At 53.7% G+C, this 26384-nt stretch overlaps 1 protein-coding gene across 1 annotated transcript in view; it reads left to right on the forward strand.

The window, feature by feature from the left end:
* FOXP4 (forkhead box P4) overlaps positions 1-26384 on the forward strand; it is a 49665-nt gene that overhangs the window by 2587 nt on the left and 20694 nt on the right. The window contains exon 2 of the mRNA XM_069488855.1: positions 14969-15188. Coding sequence (XP_069344956.1) covers positions 14985-15188 — 204 coding nt within the window. The 5' untranslated portion in view covers positions 14969-14984. The remainder of the gene's footprint in view (positions 1-14968; positions 15189-26384) is intronic.

The following is a 26384-nucleotide window of genomic DNA, read 5'->3' on the forward strand; positions in this document are numbered from 1 at the left end:
GAGAATGCCTGGGGCAGAGTAGGCTGGGCCCAACTTACAGAGGGGCCTGCCCCTGTTCCTTTCTGTGTAGGTACCCTCCTCACACCTAGACACCCCATCCCCCTTCCTCTGCCTTTGGCCAAAAACTTCCTTTCTGGCTGCAGGCAGGTAGGTCCCTTCTTGCCAGGAATGCGCATATCCTGCTGGGCCCCTACTGGGAACACACCTCTTCCTTGGGGGGAGCTTTCTTTTGATCCAGTAATTCCCTAAATGTTTGCTGAGCCCCTACTCTGTCTGGGCAGGTCCCAGACTGGGTACTGGGGTACCTGTATGATGAAGGCTGGGGTCTGCCGTTGCTGGTATAGCAGAGAAGGATATCAGGTCAGGGGGAGAAGGGTGGAGACAGGGTGTCTGTGTCAGAGGAGAGATCTGAGGTGCAAGGGAGGGGACGGGTCATCTCCCCAAGAAGCTGCCTTTGCCTGAGAGCTGCCCGCTCCTTTCCTACATCTTAACCTTGCGCTGCCCCACTGCCTTGGCGGTTTCCTGTCTTTCCAGCCTCCATGCAAGCCCCTCCACTCCCATCCGAAGCAGGCACAGTGTCTTTACTTTCCTAATGGCCCGAACTGTGTGAAATAATAATTTCTTCCATCCAAGAAGCTTCTCACAGTTTCCCTTCCTTGAGATCTTACTGCCCCCCCCCCCCCCCCCAGCTTCCCCAGGCCAAGGCAGGGCAGGTACTATTTTTGACAGGGCTCTGAGGCTCCGTTGGCTGAAATGGCTTCCTCAGACTCAGCCCCAGAACTCTGGAACCCAGAGCAAGGAACGCAGGCCTCTCCAGGGCAGAACGTGTGGTGTGTCAGAGTGGAAAAGGCTTTGGAACTTGGCAGTAGGGATGGACTCTGGGGAACTTAATTAAGCTCTTCGAACCTCAATTTTCTTCCATTGTAAAGTAGGTCAATAATCCCCACCTTAAAGAGTCCGTTTGGGAGTTGCAGCAGAGAGCAGATGCGAAGTACCTAGCACGGTGCCTGGCGCGTGGTAGTGCTTGCTGATCAAGGGGTGGCTTTTATTTTTAGCTTACCAGCACTGCCAGGCCACATGTTGGCTGAATACTGGAAATACTGGAGTATTAACCTTCATTTTTATAGAGTGGAAAAATGAAGCCCAGAGAGAAGAGGTGACTTGCCTGAGGTTACACTGCTACTTAGTAGCAGAGCTGGGACTAAGATGGGGGGTTCCTGGCTCTCAGTGTAACCAGTAGGGCTTGAGCCTCTGCTGTGGGGAAGGGAGAAAGGCAGGGATGGGAGGAGCTGCCACTGCCCCCTCCACAAGCTCGGCCTAGGCCCCTCTCTTCCTTCCAGGTGAAGGCTGTATCTTCCTTTCCTGGAGTGGGGGTTCAGGGTTCAGAACCTGGCATTTCCCACCTGCATACAACCCTGAAGCGTCCCCCAGGCACTCCTAAAGCACTTAGGGAGACAAACGTAAATGGGAGAGACAATTTCCCAGAACTCAGGGGAGGAAAAATGACTGGTACCCCCTCTCTCCAAAAAAGGAGATTTCTAGGGTTTGGCAACCCTAGCCTACACATCCTTATGGAACACGTTTGGCAGCAAGTCTCAGACCGGTTTGGGACCTACCACTGAATGGATCATCTGGAAGAAGCAAAAAGAAACTCTGCTTGAGCCTGAAGTTGTTGGCTGTCTTCAGTGTTGTCCTCCGGGATACTCCATGGAAATACACACCTTCGCTGCTGCCGGTTCCGCTAAGCCGGGATCACAGTGGGAACTCTTTCCTCAGAACCTTGTGGCTTTGGATGTGGTGGTCTTGTGAGATGTTGTTCCCGGGCCCTTGCAGAGCGTGGACTCAGGGCACGCCTCTCTGAGCTAGAAAGCGAGAGCTCCCGGCACAAAAGGTACACAGATGAACCCAGGGTGTTGAGCCGTGGAATCAGTGCTGCTGTGGTGTCACCTGAGCTCGCCAGGCCTGGGCCTGGCTGGTGTCCTCCCTTGCTTTGATCTCGGGTCCCAGGACTCCAGGCCTTTTCCCAGCTCTCCCTCCAGCACAGCCTGGCACCTTTCTTCATTCCAGTCTGGGTGGTAGCCATATGGCCTGTGCCCTGAGTCCCAGCTGCTCTGGCCACCTCCCTAGGCCTCTTCTTGTGCCCAGCTGGAGCCTCCACATCTGGGCCCTGAGAGTGAGTGGTTGTGTGGGGAGGATGAAATAGTTCTAGGCAGAAGGGACAGCTTGGTCACAAGTAAAAAGACATGAAAAAGTGGTAGTTCCCAGGCAGCTGGGAGAGTGGGTGGGGTCAGTTGGCCATACAAGACAGAGGTAAACGGTGTTCCCTTTCCCCCTTGAGTTAATTCCAATGGCACCTGAACTGGGTGACCATGTAAATGGGTGAGGGCAAGATGGTGGGTTTTCCGTAGCCAGGAACAGAGTGGACTGTGTAGAATAGAGACCCTCGGGCATTTGTTCAAGTAGGCAGGGCTGGTGGGGTGGAAGTTCCTAAGAATTCTGACTGGCAGGAAGGAGGGTGCAAAGTGATGGCAACTCAAAGGCAGGGTGACTGGGGAGTGGAGCCGGGGACTTAGGAGTTGTATCCATTTTACAAACATCATGGAATGCCCACTGGGTGTGGCATGGGGCTGGGAGAAGAGGTGAAATGAGAGGGGCTCGCTTGCAACTTAGAAAATCAGAAATTGAGCAAGGGCTGGAGCACTGATCTTTCCTATGGGTACCGGCCACCTGAGGCAGGCTGGGTCCTGACACCTCCAGGTGAGACAGGACATCTGTGCTGCCCAGAGAGAGTCCTTGGGAGGGCCTACCCGTGTGAAGGGAAACTGGAGGTAGGTGGGTAAGGGGGCTTCTGTTCTCCTTTCCTGAGTGGGGCAGGCCCGAGCAGCCTCCCTAATATTCCATTCCCTGGCTGGCTTTACATTTCTAGAAGGCGGTTTCTACATTCCTAGGAGACCCAGGCAGGCCTAAATAAGTTGGTCTAGAAGAGGGTAGCAGCGTACCTCCTCTTCTCCTTCCAGAGTTCTCCGTGCAGATGCACATCCACATGCTGAAAGTAAATGATGCAGCTGGGAAGAATTTGGGGGAGAGTCAGGATTTGCAGGAGACCCAGCAAGAAGCAGCTGCCGTATGCACTTGGGGAGCAAAGTGCCAGGCATCTTGAGGCGGCCACATCTCTGGATCGGAGCTGGAAGTGCTTCCGATGTTGAGGGTAGAGTTGGTCCACTGAGAGCATCCCTCCTTTAGATAGCCTCTGGGGTTTCTTTCCCCAGAGAGCCAGGGCCACCTGTCTCCCCTCCCCGGCTGAGGACACTTTGGGTTACTTTCCCACCCCCCACTTCCCTGAGCTCTCAAGGGCATGCATGAGTTTCTGGAAGCTTCTTGATGTCTGAGACCTGTGCAGCACCAGGTGTTTTCATCACCCCTCACCAGATGCTGAGAAAATGACTGCGGGTTGGGCCAGCTTAGACCGGCAGCTGGGCATCCAGCCAGGGAACGCTGGAAGAGGGGGCAGCTTGGGCAGCATGGGTTTTTTTGTTGTTTTTTTTTTTTGCCACAGAGAGGGCCACTCACGCTGTATGCTACACCCCTTGTGCTCAGGAATGACTTCATGGGTCTGAGTCCTAAGCGGGGTCTGGACTCAGACAGGTATATCATGAAAGGCCCCAGTAAGTGCACGGCTGCCAACTTCCTAAGTTGCTCTGTGGCTTTAGGTATGACCCACCTTCTCTCCGGGGCTTGTTTTTCCTAACGTAAAGTTGGTGAAGCGGCGCCTGCAGTCTCCTTTCCCTGGCCTCCGTATCTGGAAGCCGTGAGCTGGCAGCCAGGTGAAAAGAGACCTGAAGGCCCCAAATGCAAACCCTCTTCCTTCTGACCCTGTGTGGAGCCTGCTGTCCCCGAGGGTCCTTCCTGAAAGGGGCACTGTGGAGCTTGGGGGCAGGAGATCCTGCAACCCATGCAAGTCTCCTCCTTCCCAATTAAACAGTGGAACCTGATTAAAGGGGGCACTGCCCGCCCCTTCCCGTCTGATCCCCATCGACGAGATTTCCCTTCATCAGAATCTCACATCCTCCAGAAATTAATTTGATGCCTCTTGTTATCAATTAATTGAATCTCGCTGGGGGAGAGAGCTCCGAGAGGCAGCCTGCAGCTTGGCCCTTGTGCGCCGCTGTCCTCCCTCCCCCTCACACCAGGAGAGCCTGCCCCTCCCCCATTTCACGTTCTGCTTTGCTTTTAATTTCACTTATTTTCTAAAATAAAAACACTACTGCGGACCTCTTTGTCCAGTTTGGCTTGGATGGATGTCCATGGGCTGGGCACTGGCTGGAATTCACCCTTTCTAAGGTGGGGGGCAGTGGGACTTCCTCTCCTTAAATAAACAAAATCTCCCCCTCTGGGAATTTGGCCCTGACCTAGAGTGCTCCAGGAGCTGCTGGTGAGAAACCCAAGACACCTAGGGGAGGGAGGGTTGGGGTAGACTCCCCCCTAGCTGGGGAGGAGGTGGGCGAAGAAGGACCAAACTAGGGACCTCTCAGCCATCAGGATTTTGTTCTTGTTCTGTTTAGAAGCTGTTGCCCCTGCCCCGGCTGATCCATTAAATGTAGGACAGAGGGCACAGGTGTGTGGTACCTCCAAGATTTCCAACGGCCAGGTCAAGTCCAAAGCCTCAGCATTTTCAAGGATACTTAGAAGCCCTAGCTCTGCCTCCTGCACAGAAGATGGGGGGAGAAGGTTCTTGTAAGACATGCCCACTGGAAAATCGGGCGGGGGTGGGGTGGGGATTGTGGCAGGTAGACTGGGTGGTCACCAGACCCCGACTGTGCTTTGCAGTCTGACATACCTCCTTGTTCTAATTCTCACCCCAGCCCTGAGAGATTGTCCAGGTAGCGATAGTTATTACTCTCATTTTGACAGGTGAAGAACCCAGGCCCAGAGAGGTGACATGACTTGCCCAGAGTCACACAGTTAACTGGAACTTGCCTGTCTGGAATGCTGGGTCACAAATCGACTAACTTCATTCCTGCTGAGTTTTTTTTTTTGACCCCCACACAGTTCATTACAATGAATTTCACATCTGTATCCCCACTTCCACTTCTTAAGGAAAACCCATACCCTGTTGACCCCGCACCTGCGTTTCTGTGTGGTAAGGATGGACTGGATTGAGTACTGGCCACCCGCCTCCTCCTTTCCGCCCTCCATTTCTCACCTGGTCTCCTGGGTGACAGCCTAGCCCCGAGGAGCATTGTGGTTTACCTGTTCCCAGCATTCTTCAGGGAAGATCTAGGGGGAAGTGGTGTCTGGAAGACTCTGCAGGGTCTGTACAACAAGAGCTCAGAGAAGATCTGTAAGGATGCCCTGACCCAAATCTAATTCCCCCACAGCTGCGTAAGAACTGGTGGTGGTGACTCTTTTTCCCTCCTTTCTAGCATGGAGGGAATGATAAGGCCTGGTGTCTTCTGGAGCCTGTTCCAAGCTGAAACCAGCCCAGCCCTGCAGGGTGAGCCCCTCTGTGAAAGTCATCACCCTTTTACCCGCCTCCCAAACTTGTTATTTTTGTGTACTTTTTGTTGGGAGAGGAGGGGCTTTCTTCCAAGAACAGAACCACAAGTGGAGACTAGAGAAAAACTAGGTAGACGCCTCCCTTCTGGAACTCACCGTGGAACAGAGAGAGGGATGTGGAAGGACCTTTACTCTTTGCATATTCGAATGTGGCTATGTTTGGGATGGCCCTGAATTGGTGCCCACGGTCCTGGTGAATGCCACACCTAGAAATCATCTGAGGAGATGAAGGGAGGGGCCCGGGCCTGTCCGGGTAGGCTGGGCAGAAGAGCCAAGGGCCCAGGGAGGGCCACTAGAGCCCCTCCTCTGCCCGCAGGAGCCCCTCGTGCCAAAGGCACTGCCAGAACCAGGCTCCAGATGGCCGTCCAGGCCCTGGGCAAGTTGCCCCTATCCCCTAACCAGCAGGCCCCCCACGTAAGACGTCACTATTTAATTAGCCATCTCTGATTAACCAAACTTGGCATTCGGCTTCTCTTGCCCTCATCTTTCCCAGCTCCGAATCAATGGCTTTGATATGCTAATTAGGGAGTAATTTAATTTCAAAAGGCCGCAATTAACAAGGGTGTTGTGGACATGCTGTAGTTAAGCGGGGTAATCTAATTTGCATTAGTAACAAGCAGGGACTAATTAGAAGCTTAATTAGACACTTAGATGGCTCTTATGTTTACTTTCTTAATGAGATGGAGTAGGATCTTTGGTTCACTTTCTTTTTTTTCCCCTTTATTGTTAATCCTTCCTTTTGGTCACACAGTAGGAAGGGGTGTTGAGGGAGGCCACCTTGCCAGGGCCTAGTGGGAGCATTTTGGGGCCTGGAGCCAGTAAAAGGTAACCTGAGAATAGTGGCGGTGGCAGTAGAGGTTTGGATTCCAGAGTGACCACCGGGCCTTGCCACCTCTGAGGTGGGATGCAGGGAAGGGTACTGGTTTGGGAATCAGAAGAGCCACCTGGTTTCAGTGTGGCTCAGGTGCTCAGCAGTCAGGTGGCCTTGTCCAGTCACTTGGCATCTTTGAAGTGTGGTTCCTTCCTCCGTCAAAATGAGCACAAGATTGTGTGGAGGAGAGGGGAGGGACAGGGCATGGGAAAGGGCTTTCGGGGACTCTGGGAGTGGAAGGGTTGCTATTAAGAATAAAATATATTCGCAGATTGTGTGCCGAGGCCTCTCTCTCTGCCTTGTGGCTCAGCTCAGAAGTCACCTCGTACAGAAAGCCTCTCCAGAGCACCACACTCCCTCTGGGGACCCGTGGTCCCCCGTGTCTAACATAACATTTGTAAAGGGGTGTGTGTGTGTTGTGTAGGGCAGAGATTCTCAACCTCAGCTGCACTTGAAATTTAGAATATTTGGAAAAGCTTTTTAAAATATCCACGCCTGGGTCCCACTCCCTCAAGAGTTGAATTTAATCCACCTAGTAGGGGGCCTAGCTGTGGGTTTGTTTTTTAAAGTTCTCAGGTGATTCTGATGTGTAGAAGGTAAGTTTACCTCCCCCCGTCTCTCTTCCTCCTCCATGGTAAGCGCCCCAAAAGCAAGGGCTGCGTTTCATCCACCTCCACCCTGCTGCCCACTGTGCTCAGTGTCATTTGCAGGTAAAGCCCCCCCCCCCACCATGAGCCCAGGGCACTCACCCAGACGCCATGGGGCCTGCAGTGTTGAGTTTTAAATGCCTTGCGTGGGATCTGAGAGTCCCCCGGAGAAGGGGCTGAGGAGAATGGGAGGAAATTGCTAAAAAGGTGTGGGCTTCTGAGAGACAGGGTTGCCTTGATGAAGGGAGGGCAGAATTGCTCCAGATTTTGTGGACATCAATTAGGAAATAAAAATATCAGGAGGCTTGAAAATATGCAATTCTATCTTCTAAACATGTATCCTAGGCAAATAGTCAAAAATGTAGAGTATCCTGTTCCCATAAAGGTGTTTACTGCAGAGTCATAGTGAAAAATAGCTAGCAGCCTAGATGTCTAACTCCAGGGAATCGGCAAAATAAATTCTGGAACATGCAGCCCATTCAAGCAACTGTGTGACCATTAAAAACTGTTGCTTAAAATATTTGATGTCATGTGGAAATGCTTATGATAGTAAGTAGTGAGTGGGGAGAAAAAGAAAATTCAAACTATGTACAGATTATGACCCCAATTTCAGTTTTTAAATGTTTGTATGCCAAAAGAGAGTGAAAGTAGATTGACAAGAAGGGGTGTATATCCCAAAAGGCTAAATCTCTAGGTGGTAGGATTATGAGTACTCTTTATTTTTTCTTAGACTTTTTTTTTCCTTCAAAATGTTCTACCAAGATGTCTGTTACTTTTAGGATAAGGAAATGAAGATATTTAAAACTTGGGAGAGAACCTGTAACAGACAACACAAGATGGTGGCTCACCTTCCAAATCAAAGATTTTGTTGCAACCTTTTAGATAGGCTTGTCCTTGCCCTGCCACTTGTACGAAGTCCCTCGGGTGCCTCGAATAGTCCCTAGAGTTGGGGCAGGTAGCTCCTACAGTGTCACAGGTCATTTAGGGGAAGTCCCAGGCAGAGGTTGGGGTGTAGAAGGAAGCCCAGGGTGCCAGCCTTTGACCTACAAAAGGGGAATCCCAATGTACAGGGTGGGTAGGGGTTTGGGGAGGGATTAAGCTTACTCTGGAACTCACAGAGCCCCATGTGTTTGGGAAGAGAAACTGCAGGCCTGATTAGAGAGCCAGGTAGTCGTGGGACTCACATCACCCGGCTCTCGTTCCAGGACCCATTTCAGAGCTGTAGCAGCATTCTAATCCTTGGGTCTTGCCTCGTTTTCCTCAAGTGCTGAACCGAGGGCTGGGAGAAGGGTTTGGGATCAATTTTTAAACTATAGCCCACTCAGAGTGGGGCGTAGCAGGACTTTCTGAGTCTCCGTACTTATAGTAACTACCCTGTCTGAATGTCGTCTTCATGCAGTGTGTTTCATTTGATAACACAGCAATGTTGGAGGGAAGGTTCATTGGCATTAGCCCCATATTACAGATAAGGAAACCAAGGCTCAGACTAGTGACCTCACTGTTCAATGTCACAAAGGTAGCAAGAGGCCAGGGAAGAGTTAGCAGGTAGAATGGCAAATGAGTGGATGACTAAGAGGCCCAAAGTGGCTGCTGCCCTAGAGCCCTCCCCTCACCTGGAGCCTGAAGCCAGTGGGCCTCTGGGGCCAGAGCTGGATGGGGGAAGATGGGCCTCTGAGCTGGTAGATTGAGAAGCAGCCTTCAGTTACTTGTAGGGCCAGTGCTCATTGCTCCGAAAAGCCCACTGCTCTGTGTCCCTTGACACAAGATCTGATAGCGGGATAGCTAGAAAGAAAGGAGTAGAAAGAGAAAGAAATATAAAGAATCCTCACACTCTGTGTCTTTTTGTATAATCTAGAAATGTATTCATTTCAAAGACTTTTCGTTCTGGAAAAGACTGCAAAGGATAACCTCTCCTGTGTAAAATAAGGGTCTTTGCACATGTTGTTTCCTCTGCATTCCGTGTACACTTCACCCAGCCAATGCCTGCTCATCCTTCATTTCTAAGCATAAATGCCATTTCCTCAAAAGAGAAGGCCTTCCCTGCCGTCTCCATTTAAACTAGATCCTTATTTGCTCCCTATGCTCACACTGGGTAGAGTTTGTCTTATTTGACCTTATCTATTTATTTGTGTCCTTATTTATCATTTGCCTCCCTTCATGGGAACGAGTTCTGAGTGCAAGGCCCGTGCCTGCCCTGTTCTGTCCAAGTCTACATACACGGGCTGCACATTGTAGGTACTTGAATATTTGTTGAACCAGTGAATGGATGAAGGGTCACTGCTGGTGAATACACTCCTGGCCAATCGTTGGAGGAAAGAGAAGCATGACTTTGTTCACGGTCAAAGCTCCACTAGTAGCTAAAGTTTAAAAAAACACAAATACCAGATTTACCTAGAAAAAAGGGAAGGGGATAGGACCTGCCTTATTACTTACCAATTGCCCTTGCTGAGTCCTTTACACACAGCTTTCAAAACATCTAGGACACTACAGCACTAGCTTGTTCAGTAGGGACCATGTTTCAGTTTCCTGCAGATAGATCCCCAGTGCCTAGCTTAATTGGGCCCTAAATACACATTGAATGAGTGAATGTCCCTTGGAGATGGATCATCTAGTTTTGGCTACCAGGAAGCTCATGACTAACGTCAGTGTTGATCATTGGAGCCCTACTGCTTCAGCATCACCTGGGAACTTTTTAGAAATGCAAATTCCCGGGCCCACCCCAGACTATTGAATTAGAAACTTTGGGGTTAGGACCCAAAATCTGTGTTCTAACAAGCTCTCCAAGGTGATTCTGATGCACTCAAGTTTTCGATCGCCTGATTTAAGGTTTTGTTCCTTCATTCGCCCCTCCTTCTCCATGACATTGTATTTTAAGAAATTTTATCTTTATTGCAATCTGCTTCCTAATCTTTCTTGGAATCAAAAATTATAAAATAGATAGCTACATCTAGTCCAGTTCTCCCCATTATGCAGAGGAGAAAAGGGGGGGAATTAACTTGGCCCACGTCACTCCGTAAGTTGGTGATAGAGCTGGGGCTAGACACCAGTTTTCCAACTTCCAGAGCCAGGCTCTCAGTCCCGCCACGTTCTGCCATCTACTTGTTTCCAGAGAGCTGGAAACGATGTCGTCTTTGAACTCCAGCCGCCACCATTGCTCTGGGTACAGGTTCCCTGTGGTCACGCACCCACCCCTGCGCTCCCTGAAGAGCTGGGGCACATCCCCACCCCAGCTGCGCGCGTGCACAAGTGTGTCCGGCGGGACGCGCGCCCCGGGAGCGCGCTGGGGGCTGCCTCGCCCCCTCCCTCCCTCCCTCCCTCGCGGGTAAACTCCGGGCATCCATCAGTCTGTTAATTGCACTAATTAGAGATCGCGGAGGTGTTAATTGGAAAACCCTGGTATTGTGCCTGTTTGGGGAAGAAAACGTCAATAAAAATTAATTGATGAGTTGGCAGGGCGGGCGGCGCGGGTTCGCGGCGAGGCACAGGGTGTCGTGGCAAATGTTACGGCTCAGATTAAGCGATTGTTAATTAAAAACCTACGGTAATTAATACTCGCTACGCCATATGGGCCCGCGAAAAGGCACAAAAGGTTTCTCCGCGTGTGGGGCGTCCTGTCTCCCCCTCCCCCCAGAGCACCCCAGCCCTTGGGTTCCCCCCAACCTGTGGCCCCAAGGTCGGTGGAACTCATCACTTCCGGCCTGGGAGCGGACCAGGCGGACCAAGCGAGTTCCAAGGGCGTCCCCAGAGCCTCAGGGGAGGTGAGAGACCCCAGCGCCCCCTGGCTCCCCCAGAGCGGAAGAGGCGGCCTCTGCTTTGACGTGGCTTTCTCCTGAGAGCCTCGGGGCCTGGCCAACACTTTTGTCCCCTCATGGGGAGCTCTGAGGAATGGGAGATTAGGACCTGCCTAAGTGCAGGACCAAGCCCCAGACAGAAATCCTGGACCACCCAAAATAATTCGGCCTTCAGTGCACCCCAACATGTGGTAGGAGAGGGGTCTGGGAAGTCTGGGGTTGGGGATGAGAAGCCCAGCTTTAGAGCACCCTAGAAAGACCTCTGATCCCCGCCCCTTGTATGGAGAGAGAAGAGCAGCCCAGTGACTTGGATATGGGGCAGTGTCCTGACCAAGGTCACGCAGCTGGGCCTTGAAGCCAGGTGGTCTAATTCTCAGAGCTTCTGCCCTTCACTCCTGCAGGTGTTCAGCTGCCCCTTGCTGAGGAACTGGGTGCCAAGAAGAGCATGGATTGGGAGGCGAGGGGTGTTTGGAGAAGGGGGAAGGAGGGGAGTGAAGGGAGGAGGGGGTCTTGCAGGGTGCACCCTCAGTACCGAGCAAGCAGCTCAGGTCTGTATTGGGTGGAGCTCTTTGGGAAAGGGACCACAGTTGTGACGCTAATGGACCTTCAGTGGCTCCCAACAGCCACTGAAAAATACTGTGGCTTCGTGTCCACTTGCTGGACTAGGGAGTTTTGCTCCTGGAACTCCAGGTCAGAAGAGACCCTCAGGACCACCTCCCCATGTAGAGATGGGGAAATTGAGGCCCAGAGAAGGAGGAAGGCAAAGGATTCACAGCTAGTTTGTGGTGAAGCCCAGGCCCTTGCCTTCTGTCCTAACCAGGGTTCAGGCTCCCATGGACACTGGCTTGCTGCCTTACACCTTTGTATTTACAGAGCACTGATATCAAGGCCTGCCCCCAGCACCCCACCCTGTCCTGTCCCTAGCCGGCTGGGCCCCAGGCACCCAGAGCCTGCTCACCCACAGTACAGAAAACACCCCAGTGCAGTTGCAACACCGTATGGAAAGGTGAGCAGGAGGTGTGGGGCTGCTGGTATGCTCATCCTTGGAGGGCGGGTGTCCCAGGGCAGAGATGAGAACTTGGAGAGGGCTTGGGAGTGCCTGTCCTGCAGGTTTGGGGTTGTGTTGGTGGGTGGGTAGGAGTGTGGAAGGAGGTGTATGGGTGTGTGTCGTCAGCAAAGGCCGGGGAGAGGGCAGAGTATGCCACATGGGAATTAATGCCATTCATACACCCTGCGGAAATGACTTTTCAAATGCATATAATCTCAAGCATGCAAATGAGAGGCTTGCTTCACCCTGTTTAATATGAATGATCGGCCCTTGAATAGCTATTACTACACACCACATTGCAGCAATTATGTTGTTCACTGGGTATCGCTTTGTACACCCCCCCTCCAAAATTAAAAAGACGGAAAAGAAAGGGACACCTCTGTCTGCATCTTCCTCCTTCCTTTTTTCTCTTTTTCCAGACTTGCTGTCTGATCTACAACTTTATGGTATTCCTGTGTATTGGAAGGGAGGCACTCTCCCTTACCCCCCAGCAAGTAACTGCCAGATTCTCTTTCGTTTCTCCGTGAGTGCATGCACCCCAGAGGCTCTGGTCTTTGTCCCCTGGGGCCCAGGAGTTCTCAGATCTCAGAGGAGCTAGACTTGGAATCAGGGCAGGCAGCTGCTCTCTACCCCCAGCAGGGTCAGGGTTGGGGGAGAGGGAGAGCAGAGCAGGCCTGCTGTCTCCGCACACCCCTCATGTAGCTGAGACCCAGGCTGGTCCGCCCTGAGTGGGGGAAGGTGCTTCTGTTGGCTACTGGGTGGTTTCAGGGGAGGGGCTACTCGGCCTTGATGCCCACCCCATTCATCATTTTGCAGCCACGCGCCCTCAGGCTGACACGGCCATTAAGTCTTGAGACCGAGTGCTCAATCTCTTCCGAACCATCACTCCCATCCTGCATGCACCCAGGCCCTGCTCCTCTCAGAACCCAGGAGTGGAGAGGCAGCTGAAGGAGCGGGGGCAGAGCAAGCCCTTGGGAACCCACAGGGAAACTCACAAACACGGGCACCCAGGAGGCCACACAGACTCACTGGGACAGGAATACCCCAGTCCCCAGGAGCAGTGATGTGCTCCCCATGGACCCTTAGCAGCTCTTTATCCTCCACTTGATACCCTCACACTCTTCCTCTCTCCGTCCCAGCAGGAATAAAAGCTGAGCAAATGGCCCAGTAGAGTGAGGGAAAAGAGCTCTTGGTGAGTGAAAGGAGAGAATTTGAGAGTCGGAGGGAGATGCTTTTGGAGCCGCTGCATTGGGGAAAGAACGAGGGAAATAACAATCCAGTCTCTTCCTGCAGGTCTCCCGTCTGCTATTTGCTAGGCCCTCATCCACCAGTTGGGTCAGGGCGGCCATGTGGTTGTAGGGTCTGCCTTGGCCAAAGGGGATCAAACAGGGAGGAGGGAACACTGGCTGGCTTCCCTGGGCCTTGCTGGATGCTCCTGTGGCCCTTACCCCTTGGTGACCTCTGAGTGACCTGGGCCAAGTCCTTGGCCTCTCTGAGCCTCAGGGGCTTCACCCATACAATTAGGGTAGGTGGAGAAGGAGTTGGTCAGTACTGGGGGCTTGATCTGCCAGGTGCCTTGTGCGTGCTTTCTATTTACTCCTCAAAGAACCGAAGAGGCTGGGATTAAATATAGTCGGCCCTCGGTATCCTCAGGTTCCGCATCCATTGATTCAACCAACCGCAGACTAAAGGTACTGTATAGTATTTTTGGGATGCGGAACCCACAGGTAGGGGGGCCAATTTCTGTGTCCACGGGTCCTGCAGGACCAATTTTGAGGCTTGAGCATCCTTGGATGATGGTTTCCAAGGGGGTCCTGGAACCCCTCCTCTGTGGATACAGAGGAGCATTTTACTGCCACAGACAAGGAAACTGAGGTTTAGGGACTTTAAGATGTGTCAGAAGTCAGTGGTGGATTCCAGCCACAGCTTGTTTGACAGAAATCTGTGTTCCTCTCCAGTGACTGTAGCTCTGGGGGCAGTCGGGGACCCCCCCGAGAATTTGAGGACAACTTTGTATAAAGTACCCCCATCACCATCACGGACCCTCCGTGAGCTGTGTGCAGCAGCTCGGGCTACCTTCCCCTCCTCTCTATTGCCCTTCAGAGGTATTTCCAAGGTGGGGGGATTCAGACCCTGACTCTCTGCCTTGGGTAAGTAACCCAACTCTCTGGACCCTCAGTTTTTCCATCTGTAAGATGGGTGTGACAGCTGTCTCCCACAGTGCTTGTGCGGAGGACTCGTGGTGCCTGTAGAGAGGGAGTAGACAGTTTTGAAGGTCTGCTTTTGGCCAGGCATTGACTGGGCAGAGGGCTTTAAAACCGAAGATGGAAAGTGAGACCAGGGCATCCTTCACTGGACGCCTCCCGCCCAGCTGAGTGTCTGGCTCCCAGGAGGTCCTGGGCCAGTGGCCGCCATTTAAACTGTAGCACTAACATTGATTAGGGCCTTTTGTGGCCTGAGGAAGGAGGCCCTGCCCTGGGGAACAAACACAAAACCCATTACAGGTGGAGGGGAGGGGTGGCAATATGGTGGGTCCCTGGTGAATAACTCTTCTGCCTTTGCCTGGTTGGCACAGGACCTCCCCCACCAGCTGATCCCTCCCTCTCTCTTCCCTTAGCATCCTGGCCAGAAGGCAGAGTCCAGAACAGGTTTAGCACCCTGATGGGCAGTGCAAGGGCTTCATCCCGTCCCCAGCCCAGCCCAGGTCTCCTGGAAGTCGAGGAAATGTGGGGGAGGAGGCGTGGGAGGCCTCGGCTTCAGTCTGGAGCTGCTGCTTACCCAGGCCTAGGGGAGGGGTGACGTTGGGAGGGGCACACCCCATGAGGGGTCCCAGAGAGCAGCCTGTGGAAAGTTGAGGAGGAGATGCTGCAGGACTGTGGATGGGGGTGAGAGAAGTGGGGTGTCCAGTGATGGGGGGAGATGCCCCAGGACCGGGGATGGGTGGGGGTGAGGGAAGTCAGGTGTCCGGTGGTGATGGTAATGTTGGGGGGCTTTGGTTGCTGCCCGTCCAGCCTCGAGCCTTGGCTCCTCCCCCGTGTCTTTCCTCCTCCTCCAGGTCCCGCTAGAGCGACATGATGGTGGAGTCCGCCTCGGAGACAATCAGGTCGGCTCCGTCCGGTCAGAATGGCGTGGGCAGCCTCTCCGGGCAAGCTGATGGCGGCAGCGGTGGGGCCGCAGGCACGGCCGCAGGCTGCACGGGCAGGGACGTAGCCACTGGTGCAGACAGCAACGGTGAGATGAGCCCTGCGGAGCTGCTGCACTTCCAGCAGCAACAGGTAGGAGCTGGCGGCCTCCTGGGCGTCCGGGGAGGGGAAAAGGGGACACCAGGCCTCATCCCACTCCATCCTGCCACCTGGGCACCGCTGCTCCCTGCCAGGCAGCCTCACTTTAACATTCTAAAAACTGCCCAGCCTCCAAGCACTCCCTCTGCACCCTCCCATTCTGGTGGCCACTTTGAGCCTGGGGTAACGCAGCATTTTCAAGAGAGAGAAGTGGAACTGGGGTGGGGGTGGGCTGAGATCACGGAGCTTGGGACGGTCCCAGAAATGCCATAAGAGGAGACAGATGCCTGGGCAGCAGGCTTGAGAGCCTGCGTGTTGAATGAGTGGGTGGGCACCTCTGCTCTCCGCCTGCACACTGGCGAGGAAACTGGCTAAATTAAGAGGGTTGAGAGGGTGCCGTGCACACAGGGTGTCTTCACTTCATTTGTATTGTAAAACATTCCCACCTCCACGTCTGCCTGGGCGCCAGATCCAAGCTGTGAAGAGATTAAACTAGGGGCCGAAGCAGTTGGGAGAAGGCCAAGGGAGGTAGGCAAAGGCAGGCCTCCCTTCTTAGGGCTCAGACTAGAACTCCTGGCTGTGTCCCCCTACCCTCTCCCACCCCTGTCGTCCCCACCCTGAAGTGCAGCATTCGGGAGTTCAAGACCAGCCTCTCTGAGGATCTAGAGGCACAAGGGTAGGGAGGCTGGTTAGGTGATGACAGAGCAGGGGCCCCGGTCCCGGCCCCACCCAGGGGAGAAGGGAGAATCATGCTTGACAAGTTCAGGAGAACCGGCCCAGCCAGCCCTGGCTTTGGGATTTTCTCTCTTATTTGACTCTACTCCTGGAATCACTGCTGGTGGCCCTGGCCCTTGGGGGGGCCCTGCTGGGAACATGGAAAAGCAGGGTCCTTCGTGTACATCTTTACCCAGTACCCCACCCCCGCTTCGTGTGCACAGATGTCTGTACCCGCTGTGCCCTCCTGCTCCCTCCAAGGCACTGCCATCTCCCAGGTTCACCCTGGGGCCCCTTCCTCACCCCCACCCCCACTCCATAACCCCTAAGGGCCCTTTTGCACCACACTCCTGGAGCCAGAGGTCAGACTGGAAGCAGCACCATCAGAAGCCACGCACCCCTGCGCCAAGCTGGCCAGCGAGAATTAAGCAGGAATTGAAGAAAGCTGATCTGAGTCCCAGCCAGCCCCTTATCAGCGGTGTGACCTTGGCCAAGTCAGGGGCATCTATAAGCTCTGGCCTCCTTGGTGCCTAAAGTGTTAGGATCAGATGCAGTTTGGATGTGCGACCCCTCTACACACTGACTTGTCGATGTGGATGTGAACAGAACTGGGGACTTTAAAATCACTTCCTCTTGCTGACAGTGGAGACTAGAGCAGGAAGGGCCTGGCTCCTTCCCCCCAGGGAGATGGTCTTTGGGAGTTTGCTGCCGTCTCCCAGGCCTTCCTAAGCAGGTTCTCTGGGGAAGCGACCCTGCAGAGTCTGTGCCCTCTGCTGGAGACGGAAGGTCAAAGGGCAAAATCCTACTCTTTATCAAAATAACAACAAAATACACCCCCTCCAGAAGTCCCCAAGGCCACCGATTTTGTATGGCCAGCTCTTCCCCTCCTGTGCCTCTATGCAGACAGAGCTATGAAAAATTTAGACTGTGGCAGAGGCGGGAGAGTACCAAAAGTAGAAAGTTTCTTTTAAAAAATTACTTGAAGAGTGAACACAGATCTCTGGATAGCTGGGGAGATGTTTGGGGTGGGGAGAGACAGAACTGTCTGTACTGATCGGGTTTCTTGGTTCTGCATTGCACATGAGCCGTGTTTTCCCATCCATATTCCACGTTCCAGTTATTCCTGTTTGTTTTGGGGAGTATCCCAAAGTCCTGGAAAATCCTATATCTGTTTCACAAATAAACTGGGGTGGGGATTTGGAGGCAGGCAGAGGGCTGTTTTATCCATTTGGGCTCACTATGGGCGTAGTGCCCAGGGCCAAGGAACATATTTGATTGAGACTTTAAAAAAGGTTTTGTTGGCTCCAAACTATGAGAAGAACCTTGCAAAATTAAAATTAAACATTTTCAATTAAAATGAAACCGTCTGTGGGCCATCCCTCCACCCCCAATATATGAGTGAGGTTTTGTGGGGGGCTTCAAGGGTGACATTTTCTGGTATCCAACGACAAATGTTCCTACTTGTGGGGTAAACAAGTATGGGAAAGAGAGCCTGGCCCCTTGGGTTTCTCCTCCCTCTCAATCCCAACCAGGAAGTCCTTAGAGGACAAACAGATGCCTTTCATCTGTTTGGTGCTTTAGGTCTTTATGTACACTGTGTCATTCACTCACCTCACCATCCCTGTGAGGTCAATGCTATTATTCCCATTTCACAGATGAGGCAGCCAGAAGTAGGCTCTAACTTGTCAAGGCAACACAACAAAAGGCTGCAGTGTGGCCAGGCACGGTGGCTCAAGCCTATAATCTAACGCTCTGGGAGGCCGAGGCAGGAGGATCGCTTGAGGTCAGGAGTTCGAGACCAGCCTGAGCAAGAGCAAGACCCCATCTCTACAAAAAATAGAAAAATTAGCTGAGCATGGTGGCATGCGCCTGTATTCCCAGCTACTCAGGAGGCTGAGGCAGGAGGATCGCTTGAGCCCAGGAATTTAAGGTTGCAGTGAGCTACGATGATGCCAATGCCCTCTACCCAGGTGACAGAGCAAGACTCTGTGTCCAAAAAAAAAAAAAAGGCTGCAGAAAACCGCAGTCCCTAGTTCAGGGCTCAGCACACCCTCCTTTTTGCTCCTACGCTACTTAGGAAGTTCTTGTGGGAAAGGGAGAAGGGAGGGAGCAAGGCTTTGAACATAGTAGGTGCTAAATAAATGTCTGTGGATGACCTTAAAATGATGAAAAAGCCACACTGGCCCTGAGTAGCTGCAGGAAGGGAGTTGGGAGAGGGTCTGTGGACCATGCACGTCCCGTCCTTGTGCCCTCCTTGGTCTCCAAGCCCCTTTCCCTTTGTCCATCTCTCTCAGTCCCTGTCCCTCTGCTCTGGGTAAACAAGCCCTGGAAATGCAATCCTTGCCTTTGGGAGTAATGAGTTGACAGAGGAGAGAGATAAACAGGGCGAGTCAGAAGTCAGGTCTGTGACAGGACTTCAGGCCGAAACAAACAGTGCTGAAGAGGGCGGCCGCGTCACTTTGGAACAAGAGCAGGAGCCCGTTTCCACGCAACCAGCAGGCTGGGAGCTTGTTTAAACAGAGGCTGGGGGGTGACCTGGTATGGCTGCCAGGCCAGGTCTGACTGGAAAGAGGGGTCTTTGGCTGGTGGCCCCACGTCAGCATCAAGGCCCCCGTTCCCGGCTCCCTCTTCCCAGCCCCCTCCTTGGTGGGTGATGGAGCCATGCCACCCCCTCTCTGTCCTGGGGGCTTTCACCACGTGTGCAGTCTCCCCCCTCGTGGAGAATCTGCCCTGGGGAGGGTGCGAGGCCTTGGGGTGTTCAGTCATTCAGCAAAGACGCCTTGAGCCTTGTTTTGCACCAGGCCCGGTGCTGGCCAGCTTGTGCTGCCCAGCCACTGCTAAAGAACACGCTAGATTGTAGATGACCCACTGCTCATTAGTCCCCCTCCGTCCCCAAGGCAAGTGCTTCTGTCACAGTCCCCTTTCCTACATTTCTGCCCTATATGATGGCTCTTTTTGAAGGTTGCTCTTGTGTTTTATCCTAATCAGACTTCACTGTATGAAAATGTTCCCAGTGTGGGGGGCTTTCCCCCGGGACCCCACACACACCCTTTGGACTCTTTGATGGGGGTGGTGAGGCCTGCGAGAAGTGTTCCCCAGATTTTGGGAGGGGAGGTCTTGGGGGCTGGTCTGGACCCACTGGCCAGAAAGAGCTGGACTTGGGGCCAGGGGGGCCGAGTGGGTGGGGCGGGGTGGGGAGAGCTGCCGAGGCCACGCTGAAAGGCGTCCTGGGCCTCTGGTGCGCGCACTCCCATTGTCCATGTGTTGCAGGGGTGACAGGTCAGCGAGGGTCACAGGAGGGTTGCCTAGCGTCTGGGAACTCCCACCGTAGTTGCCGTAGCAACGGGGGCAAATCCCATCCCGTTCACATCCTGTGAGGAGATTCAAAAGGGTTGGGGGGCTCTGCACATTAGTGGGCTTTTAATTCACCCCCCTTCAAAGAGATGGGGGGGTGTCAGGGACTTGGGGGAGGGGAGAAGAAGAATGGAAGAGAATTTTCTTTCCCTTTCCTCCCCCATCTGGCCCTCCTCTGCCCAAGCTACTTAGAGGGATCGTGGGGGGGAAGGGGAGGATTCAGGGGTGAACTAGCCCCTGTCTCCCCGCCCCCCCACACACTGTCAACAGTTATCTTCAGTCTACAGGACTCCTGTCATGCCCCAGAGTGTGCAGTTGGTGTCAGGGCCCACACCTTCTGGATTCTCCTTTTCCTCCTGGGGAATGAGCCCCTCCCCTGGAGATGCCAGGGGTCTGGCAGGGGACAGAGACTTGGGACCTGTGCTCCCCAGAGGAGAGGCTTAGAGACTGCACGCCAGCTCATGCCACTGCCGGAAACGCTTAGAAACTGCTCTTCCCTCCTTGGCCTGGACGCAGGGAGAGGAGGCAGGGCCGGGGAGAGGGCCGTAACCATATCCCTTCTTGTCTGCCTCCTGGGTCACTGTAAGCCAAAGGCCACCTGTTTTGTGTATCGAAAATTTCCCCTAAGACAGAATTGTACAATGAGGGTAGAGGAAAGGGCCCAGGGCCTGGGGGAGCGACCTCCAGAGCCCAGCTTTCTTGGGACTAGGAAGGAGCCGGCCCACTCTACCAGCAGGAAAGCCTCCTGCCTTCCCTCCTTATAAGGAATTCTGAGATCCCTCTTTTTCCCCTCCCTCACCCCCTTTTTATGGCATAGTTCTTGTCCCTGCTGATTAGGACTTTGGGGACAGAGAGAAGCATTTGGGGAAGGGAGGTGCATGTTCCTTCTTCCGAGGGTGAAGGATGGAGCAGAACTTGGCCCGGAGCCCTCGGTAGGTGAGGTGTGTTTCTCCTTATTCTGAGAAGCCCCGGTAGGCGTCTTCAGGAAGAGAATCGCAGGCCCCATTTGCCCCACTCTAGCCCCCTGCAGAAGTGGCCAGAGTGAAGCGGCTCAGAACTCAGACCCCCAGAATAGACCCACTTCTGGAGAGCTCCACAAGTACGGCGTGGTGGGTGGACAGGACACAGGACGAGTGTCTGGGAGCCACCTCCAGGCACCACCAGGAGTGAGGAGAGCTATGGCAGGAACCGCAGCAGTCTCCTCAGCCACTGCCGTGATGTCAGCTCCTTACCGAAGGCCGTACCTTTCTGCCCAGGCACCTGGGGCAGCCCCGCAGGGATGGCTTTGGCCTAGAGGAACTGAGCAGGCCTGGGCTGCACGGTGGCAGGAAGCCGGCCAAGGCTGGCCTCTGCGCATGGGTTTGAGAGCCGTGGCTCCGGGAAGGGAGAGAATGAAGGACCGCAGTTGCCTTTTCTGTACTGCCAGGTTCCGTGGTCAAGTCCTACCTCGCTGAGGCCAGAGTCTAGTTCTTGCCGCTAGGAGGCATTTTTCAAGGCACTTGGTGGGGAAGGGGTCCGAAACCAGGGCTGTGTGCCCAGGATGTGAGGCTTCCACCCACGTGGGTCTGTCTGTGTCTGTGCGTTGCTGGTTTTCATTTTAATGGTTCTAATTTGAGAATGCTCCGATGTCATTTTTACGAGGTTGGTGTAAAAAAAATTTACAGCCTTTTCCAAAAAGCCTTTTTTTTTTTTTTTTTTTTTAAGGGAAAAAGGTGTGGAATCACTTCGGGGCTTTTATGGTCTCCTCTCCCCATCCTCTTTGTCCCCCTTCTCTGTGTAGTTTCATTTTTATGTCTCTTTGCTGGAGGACAAAACCTGGCTGGTCAAGAACTTTCCCCTCCCAGGTCAGCTCTCTTAGCGGCCAGGACCACTGATGCCTGACCCCTTCTTCTTGTTCCCCTTCCCTCCACCTTGGGGCCCTGAGCAGTTGCATTCGGAGGGGAGAATGAAGAGGTGTTTCCTGTTTGTTTCCAATCAACAAGTACTTATTAGGCACCTGCTGTTTACTAGCAGTGGATTAGATATCTACCCTCAAAGATTTTATGACTTTCTACTCAAAATCGTCCGGCAATTTTTCTTGAAGTATGAATGAAATAAAAAAATCATTGCCCCTATGTGGTCTGGCCCCTGCACATCTCTGGGACTTCACCTCGGGCCGCTCTGCTTGGCCACACTGGCCTTTTTAACCCATCATGCACCAAGCCTTTCCCACCTCAGGGCCCTTGCACCTTCTGTTTCCTTCACCTTGAACACTCTGCTTGGAAGAGTTGCCTCCTCCTGATGTTAAGTGTCTCATCAGAGCCACCTTCCCCAGCCACACACCCCAAAGCCAGCCCGCTGTCCTCTGCGTAACGCTTACTGCTGTCCAGAGTTTGGTTGTCTCTTTGTTTGGTGTCTTTCTCAGCCCCTTAGAATGTGAGCCCCATTAAAGCCAATGCTCTGCGTCCCTAATGCTGAGGAAGTCTGAGCGCCTTGCAGGCTTAATAACTACTTGGTAAATTATTGGTAAATTAATAGCAAGTCAGCCTGTTGCCCTGGAGGTAAAGGTGGTGGGCTTTCCAGAGAATGCTTTTCAGGTTTGGAGTGGGGTGAGGTGGGGCCAGCACCTCAAACACTGTTTAGTCCCCCCTTCTCCTAAAGCCAGCAACCTTTCAGTGAAAATTAATTATCAAGACAATTTAGGTAAGACTGAATCCCAGTTTTGCCGAAACGAACCAGAGGCAGACAAAAGAAGTTTGGATTTTGTTTATTTTGGCTGCCCCTCACCATCATCCGAATTAAACCAGAATGTGCTCGTGCGCCCTCCACCCTGCCTGGCCGGCGCGAGCTGCTGCTTCCCGTGCAGAGTCCACTTTCAGGCCTGGTGGATTCGGGTTCTGCTTCTGCCGCTGTGTCCCTCTGGGCAAGTCACTGCCCCTCTCTGGATCTCCATTTCCTCATCTATACGTGAACTGGATCAGTATAAATACAAATGCACGTGTATATAAAATTCCTATTTTTTGACCCACTAAATTGATTATATGACCCACCATGGGGTCATGACCAGCAGTTTGAGAAACACTGGACCAGATGCCCTCCAACACTTGCAGCTCGCCAGGGCTGTGGTCCGCGTGCTCCTGCTTCTCATTCTCAGCCACCCTGCGAGCCCTGCCCTCCCGCACGCGCAGACCCCGAGTCCTCCCGCCTGGCGAAAGGACTGGTACACAGCCCTGCACCTGGCTTCCCCAGAGAGGATGATCCCTCTCCCACCCCTCAACCCCAACCTCGAATTCTCAGAAACAGACATGGGGGTATGGTCCCGTCCTGGAGACCAGAAACCCATCGCCCCAAGACTCGCTTTTCATAGCAGCTCCCTATTGCCCTCGAAGCTACAGCTCCATTCCCTCCTTCCCCCCCCCATGCCATCCGTTATAAGCCATTTGTTCCTAATTGCAGAGATCCTGCTAATGACTTCTGAATGGGGGATGGGGGAGGAGAGTTCAGCTTCATTAACAGACTGAGTTCTTAGGCTTGAGGGGGAAGGGGGGGTGTAGGCTGAAAGAGGGTTGGTTAGCAAGGCCTTCCAGTGGCATCGGGCAGATGACCAGGAGCTGCCTGGTGAAAGATCAATAATAATAGCAATAGTGGACGTTCAGCCAGGACCCACTGGGTGCCAGGCAGCGTGCTGAGTACTTCATGCACATTGTCCCATGTGCTCTTCACAGCAGCCTTGTGAGGAAGTCTGGGGTTGTTCCAGTTCTGCAGCGGAAGAAATGGAGACTCAAAGAGGTGAAATGACTTACTCAAGGTCACTTCGTGTGCGGTGGAGCCAGGGCCTGGATGCAGATCTCTCTTGGCCAGAGTCCCTGCGCTGAATGGTTGGCACTGCCTCCCTTGAAGGAAGAGGAGACCTTATCCCCAAGCCACAGAGCTGGGCATTCGGTTTTCAGTCCAAAGGGTGGAGGGAGGAAGAGAAGGAGGCTTAAGAGGCCAAATGGCTCCAGTTTTCCACTCTGTCCTGAGCCCCTTCTTCCCCGCTCCCGGTTTTCCATGATGGCTTCGCCCTGGTGGGGCATCTGAACGCCGTTTCCACCCAGGGTTGTGTTTGGGTAACTCTGGCGCCCCGGGAAGGGAAACTGAGCCCACCTTTCTCCTGGAGATTCCTTTCTTGGTCTTCTCCCTCTACCACCACCATCTTCACTTCCTCTTCCCACCCTGAGAGCTGAAAGCACACAGATGAGGGGGAAGGGATTCCGAGCCCTCGCTGGCCTCTGCATGGGGTCATGAGGGCCACGAGCTGGGCAGTCAGGTGTCCGGACCCCACTACTTCTAGCTATGGGACCTTGGGCCTCAGTTCCCTTGTCTGTAAATGGAGGCATTGATGCCTGCTCTGCCTAGCTCAGTGTTGTAAAGTTTCAATTAAATGTTTGAAGAAGTGCTTTGAAAACTGCAAGGCAGTTCACAAATACTAGCTGTTAAACTCAGTGTCAGCCTTTGCTGGCCTCCTGTATTCAGCCCAGACGCAAATGAATTTTGTGAGTAGGTGTCCCGCGCCCGCTATGTACTGGGGTGGAGGTGCGCACAGCTACCTTAGACAACGTCTGTGCTTTCAAGGAGGCTCCAGTCTGGTTGGATCTGTGCGGGTCAGGGCCTGTTGTTTCCCACATCTCTCAGAGGTAGTGGGCGGTCCCATGGTCTACAGGCCCCAGTGCCAGCAGGCAGTGTAGACATAACCAGTACAGCAGAGTGATGGATGTGACTCTCCTTGTCCAGGGGGTGAACTCGCCTTTCAGTTGGCAAGACTCCAGTTAGTGCTGCCACCTCCTCTGGAAAGCCTTCCCAGACGTCCCCAGGCAGAAGAAGCCCGTCTCTGGGCCCTGGTGCTCAGCCCCGCTTCGGGCTGACCAGCTCCTTAGCAGTCTCTGTGTAAGAGTCTGTCATCACAGAACCCGCTGTGAGCCCGGGGGGCAGAGACCATGTTCTGCTTCTCTGTATCCCAGCACCTAGCGTGGTCCCAGCATCCAGCAAGGACGTCACAACTGTAAATGAAGGAGTGGGTGAGGCCTGTGCAGTGGAGGGCAGAGTGGGGAGTCAGGGAAGGGTCAGCCTTGGCCTAGTTTGAGGTCTGGCCTGGTTCCCTCTCACCTGGCCTACCAGGCAGGGACTTAGGCTGGCAGGAGGAAGAGGAGGGAAGCCTGGAGGCAGGAGTGGGGTTGTGGGGGGAGGAAGGGCCTGTCACAGGGAGGGAGGTCTCACAGGGATGAGATCGCAAGGCCCTGTCATTTTTTCCTGTAAATCATGTAATTTCATGCTCCAGGGACCACAAAGTAAGAGAGTCAATGGGGAGTGAATTCAACTCCCCTGGCCGCTCCCCCATGCACCCAGGAGCCTGAGCAGGGCTCTCCCCCAGCTTTCCCAGAAGTCCCTCCCCTACTGCCCCCTCCCAGGATCTGGGATGCTTCACCCCACCCTGCCCAGTACCCCTTCTGGGCCCCTGGGCTGCCCAGCTCCTCTGAGCCATCCTCTTCAGCCAGCCTTGCCCCTGGCCTTGGACCCTGTGCCCCCTCCACCTGCCTCCACCTTTGGAGGACAAAGAACATCCGTCATTAGACCTGGAGGGGTCAGTAAGAGCAAGGTGGTAGCGGCAGGGCCTCCTTCCTGATGACCAGCTGGCCCCTCCCTGCCTCTCCTGCCCACTGTACCCTACCTCCTGACCCCTCTTTCCGTGGCTTCTCGAGCCTTTTGACTCAGAAAGGTTAGTGTTCTACTTTCTGAAGTGAATCTTGGAGAGAAGGACCCCCCTGCCGCCCACTGGAAGCCTGGGCCACAAGCCGGGGCCGTGAGGGGCGTATAGTGCGCGTGTAGACACCATCCGGACACCATCCGGAGGTGAACTAGACGGCAGTCTCCGGGGAGGCTCGGCAGTCAGTACGGCACGAGCGGGCTGCGGAGGTGGCTGCGTTTGTGTGCTCGGCACACGGCGGTCACTCCACGTTTGCTTGCTGAGCCGTGAGTGTCACATCCCTGCCCCACCTTAAAAGGTTTTGCCTTGAAGGTGCTCATGGTGGAGCAGGAGGCTAGGAGCCCACGTGAGCAAAAACGAGTGTGTGGACGGGTGCGCGAGTGAGCCACAAGTGGGCGCGTTGCTCTGATAAGTGCGGGGCACGCGGCTCTGTGGGGGAGAGGCCGGAGGGAGTGAAGTGGAGAACTGTTGAGAGATTAATGAGAAAGGAAGGGAGTGAACACTTCCCGAATGCCAACTAGGTGCCAGGCATTGGTCCTTTAATCCCCCCAGTAATGCGAAGATGGGTAGTGTCCCAGTTTTGCAGATAAGGAGACTAAAGTGCAGAGAGATGGAATAACTTGCCCAAGGTCACAGCTGGTAAGCCAAGCAACTGGGACTGAAACCCAGGTCAAGGGCCTGGGCACAACTGCTCTATACGCATGGGCATCTTGAGGAACCTGGAGGCAGACGGGTTTTGTGCTCCTGGAATGTGGATTCAGGACAGGTCCCTACATCCCTGGCCTGTGAACCCCCCACTGACCCAGGGTGAGGGCACAGAAGGCTTGGCTGGCTGTGTGGAGAATTTTCTGGACCCCCTGACTCCTTGACTGTCACACTGACCTGCCGGAGCTGCTCCTCCTGCAAACTCCATATACTTCCCCACTCCTGTGACCCCTCCGACTCACAGTCCAGTCCAAGCCACCATGTCCTCCAAGCCCAAACCACTGTGGCCCATGCATCTCTGCTGATAGTTCAGACATCCTTCAGGACTTGATGCGATTCCTCCAGTGCCACAATGCCTTATACCCCTACTTGTTGAACTCAGAAAGCCATGCAGGGCTCAGACCCTGTGCCGCTGACCCCTCAACTCTACTCTCGTCCCCCCACTGTGGGCTCTAACTCCACAGCGAATGCTATTCCTTTAGCCTCCAGATGGACCACCCATTAAGGCAGATGGTTGTGGAGCCAGGTTCCTGGGCTCAAATCCTGGCTCTGATACCTCCTAGCTATATGATATTAAGCAAACATCTTAACCTCCTGGAGACTCAGTTTCCTCATCGGCAGAATGGGGGCTAATAATCCCTACCTCACAGCTTTACAGGGACAGATTGAATAAGCTATTAACTGTAAAGTGCCTA

The sequence above is a fragment of the Eulemur rufifrons genome, chromosome 15 (assembly GCF_041146395.1).
Source record: "Eulemur rufifrons isolate Redbay chromosome 15, OSU_ERuf_1, whole genome shotgun sequence".
NCBI lineage: Eukaryota > Metazoa > Chordata > Mammalia > Primates > Lemuridae > Eulemur > Eulemur rufifrons.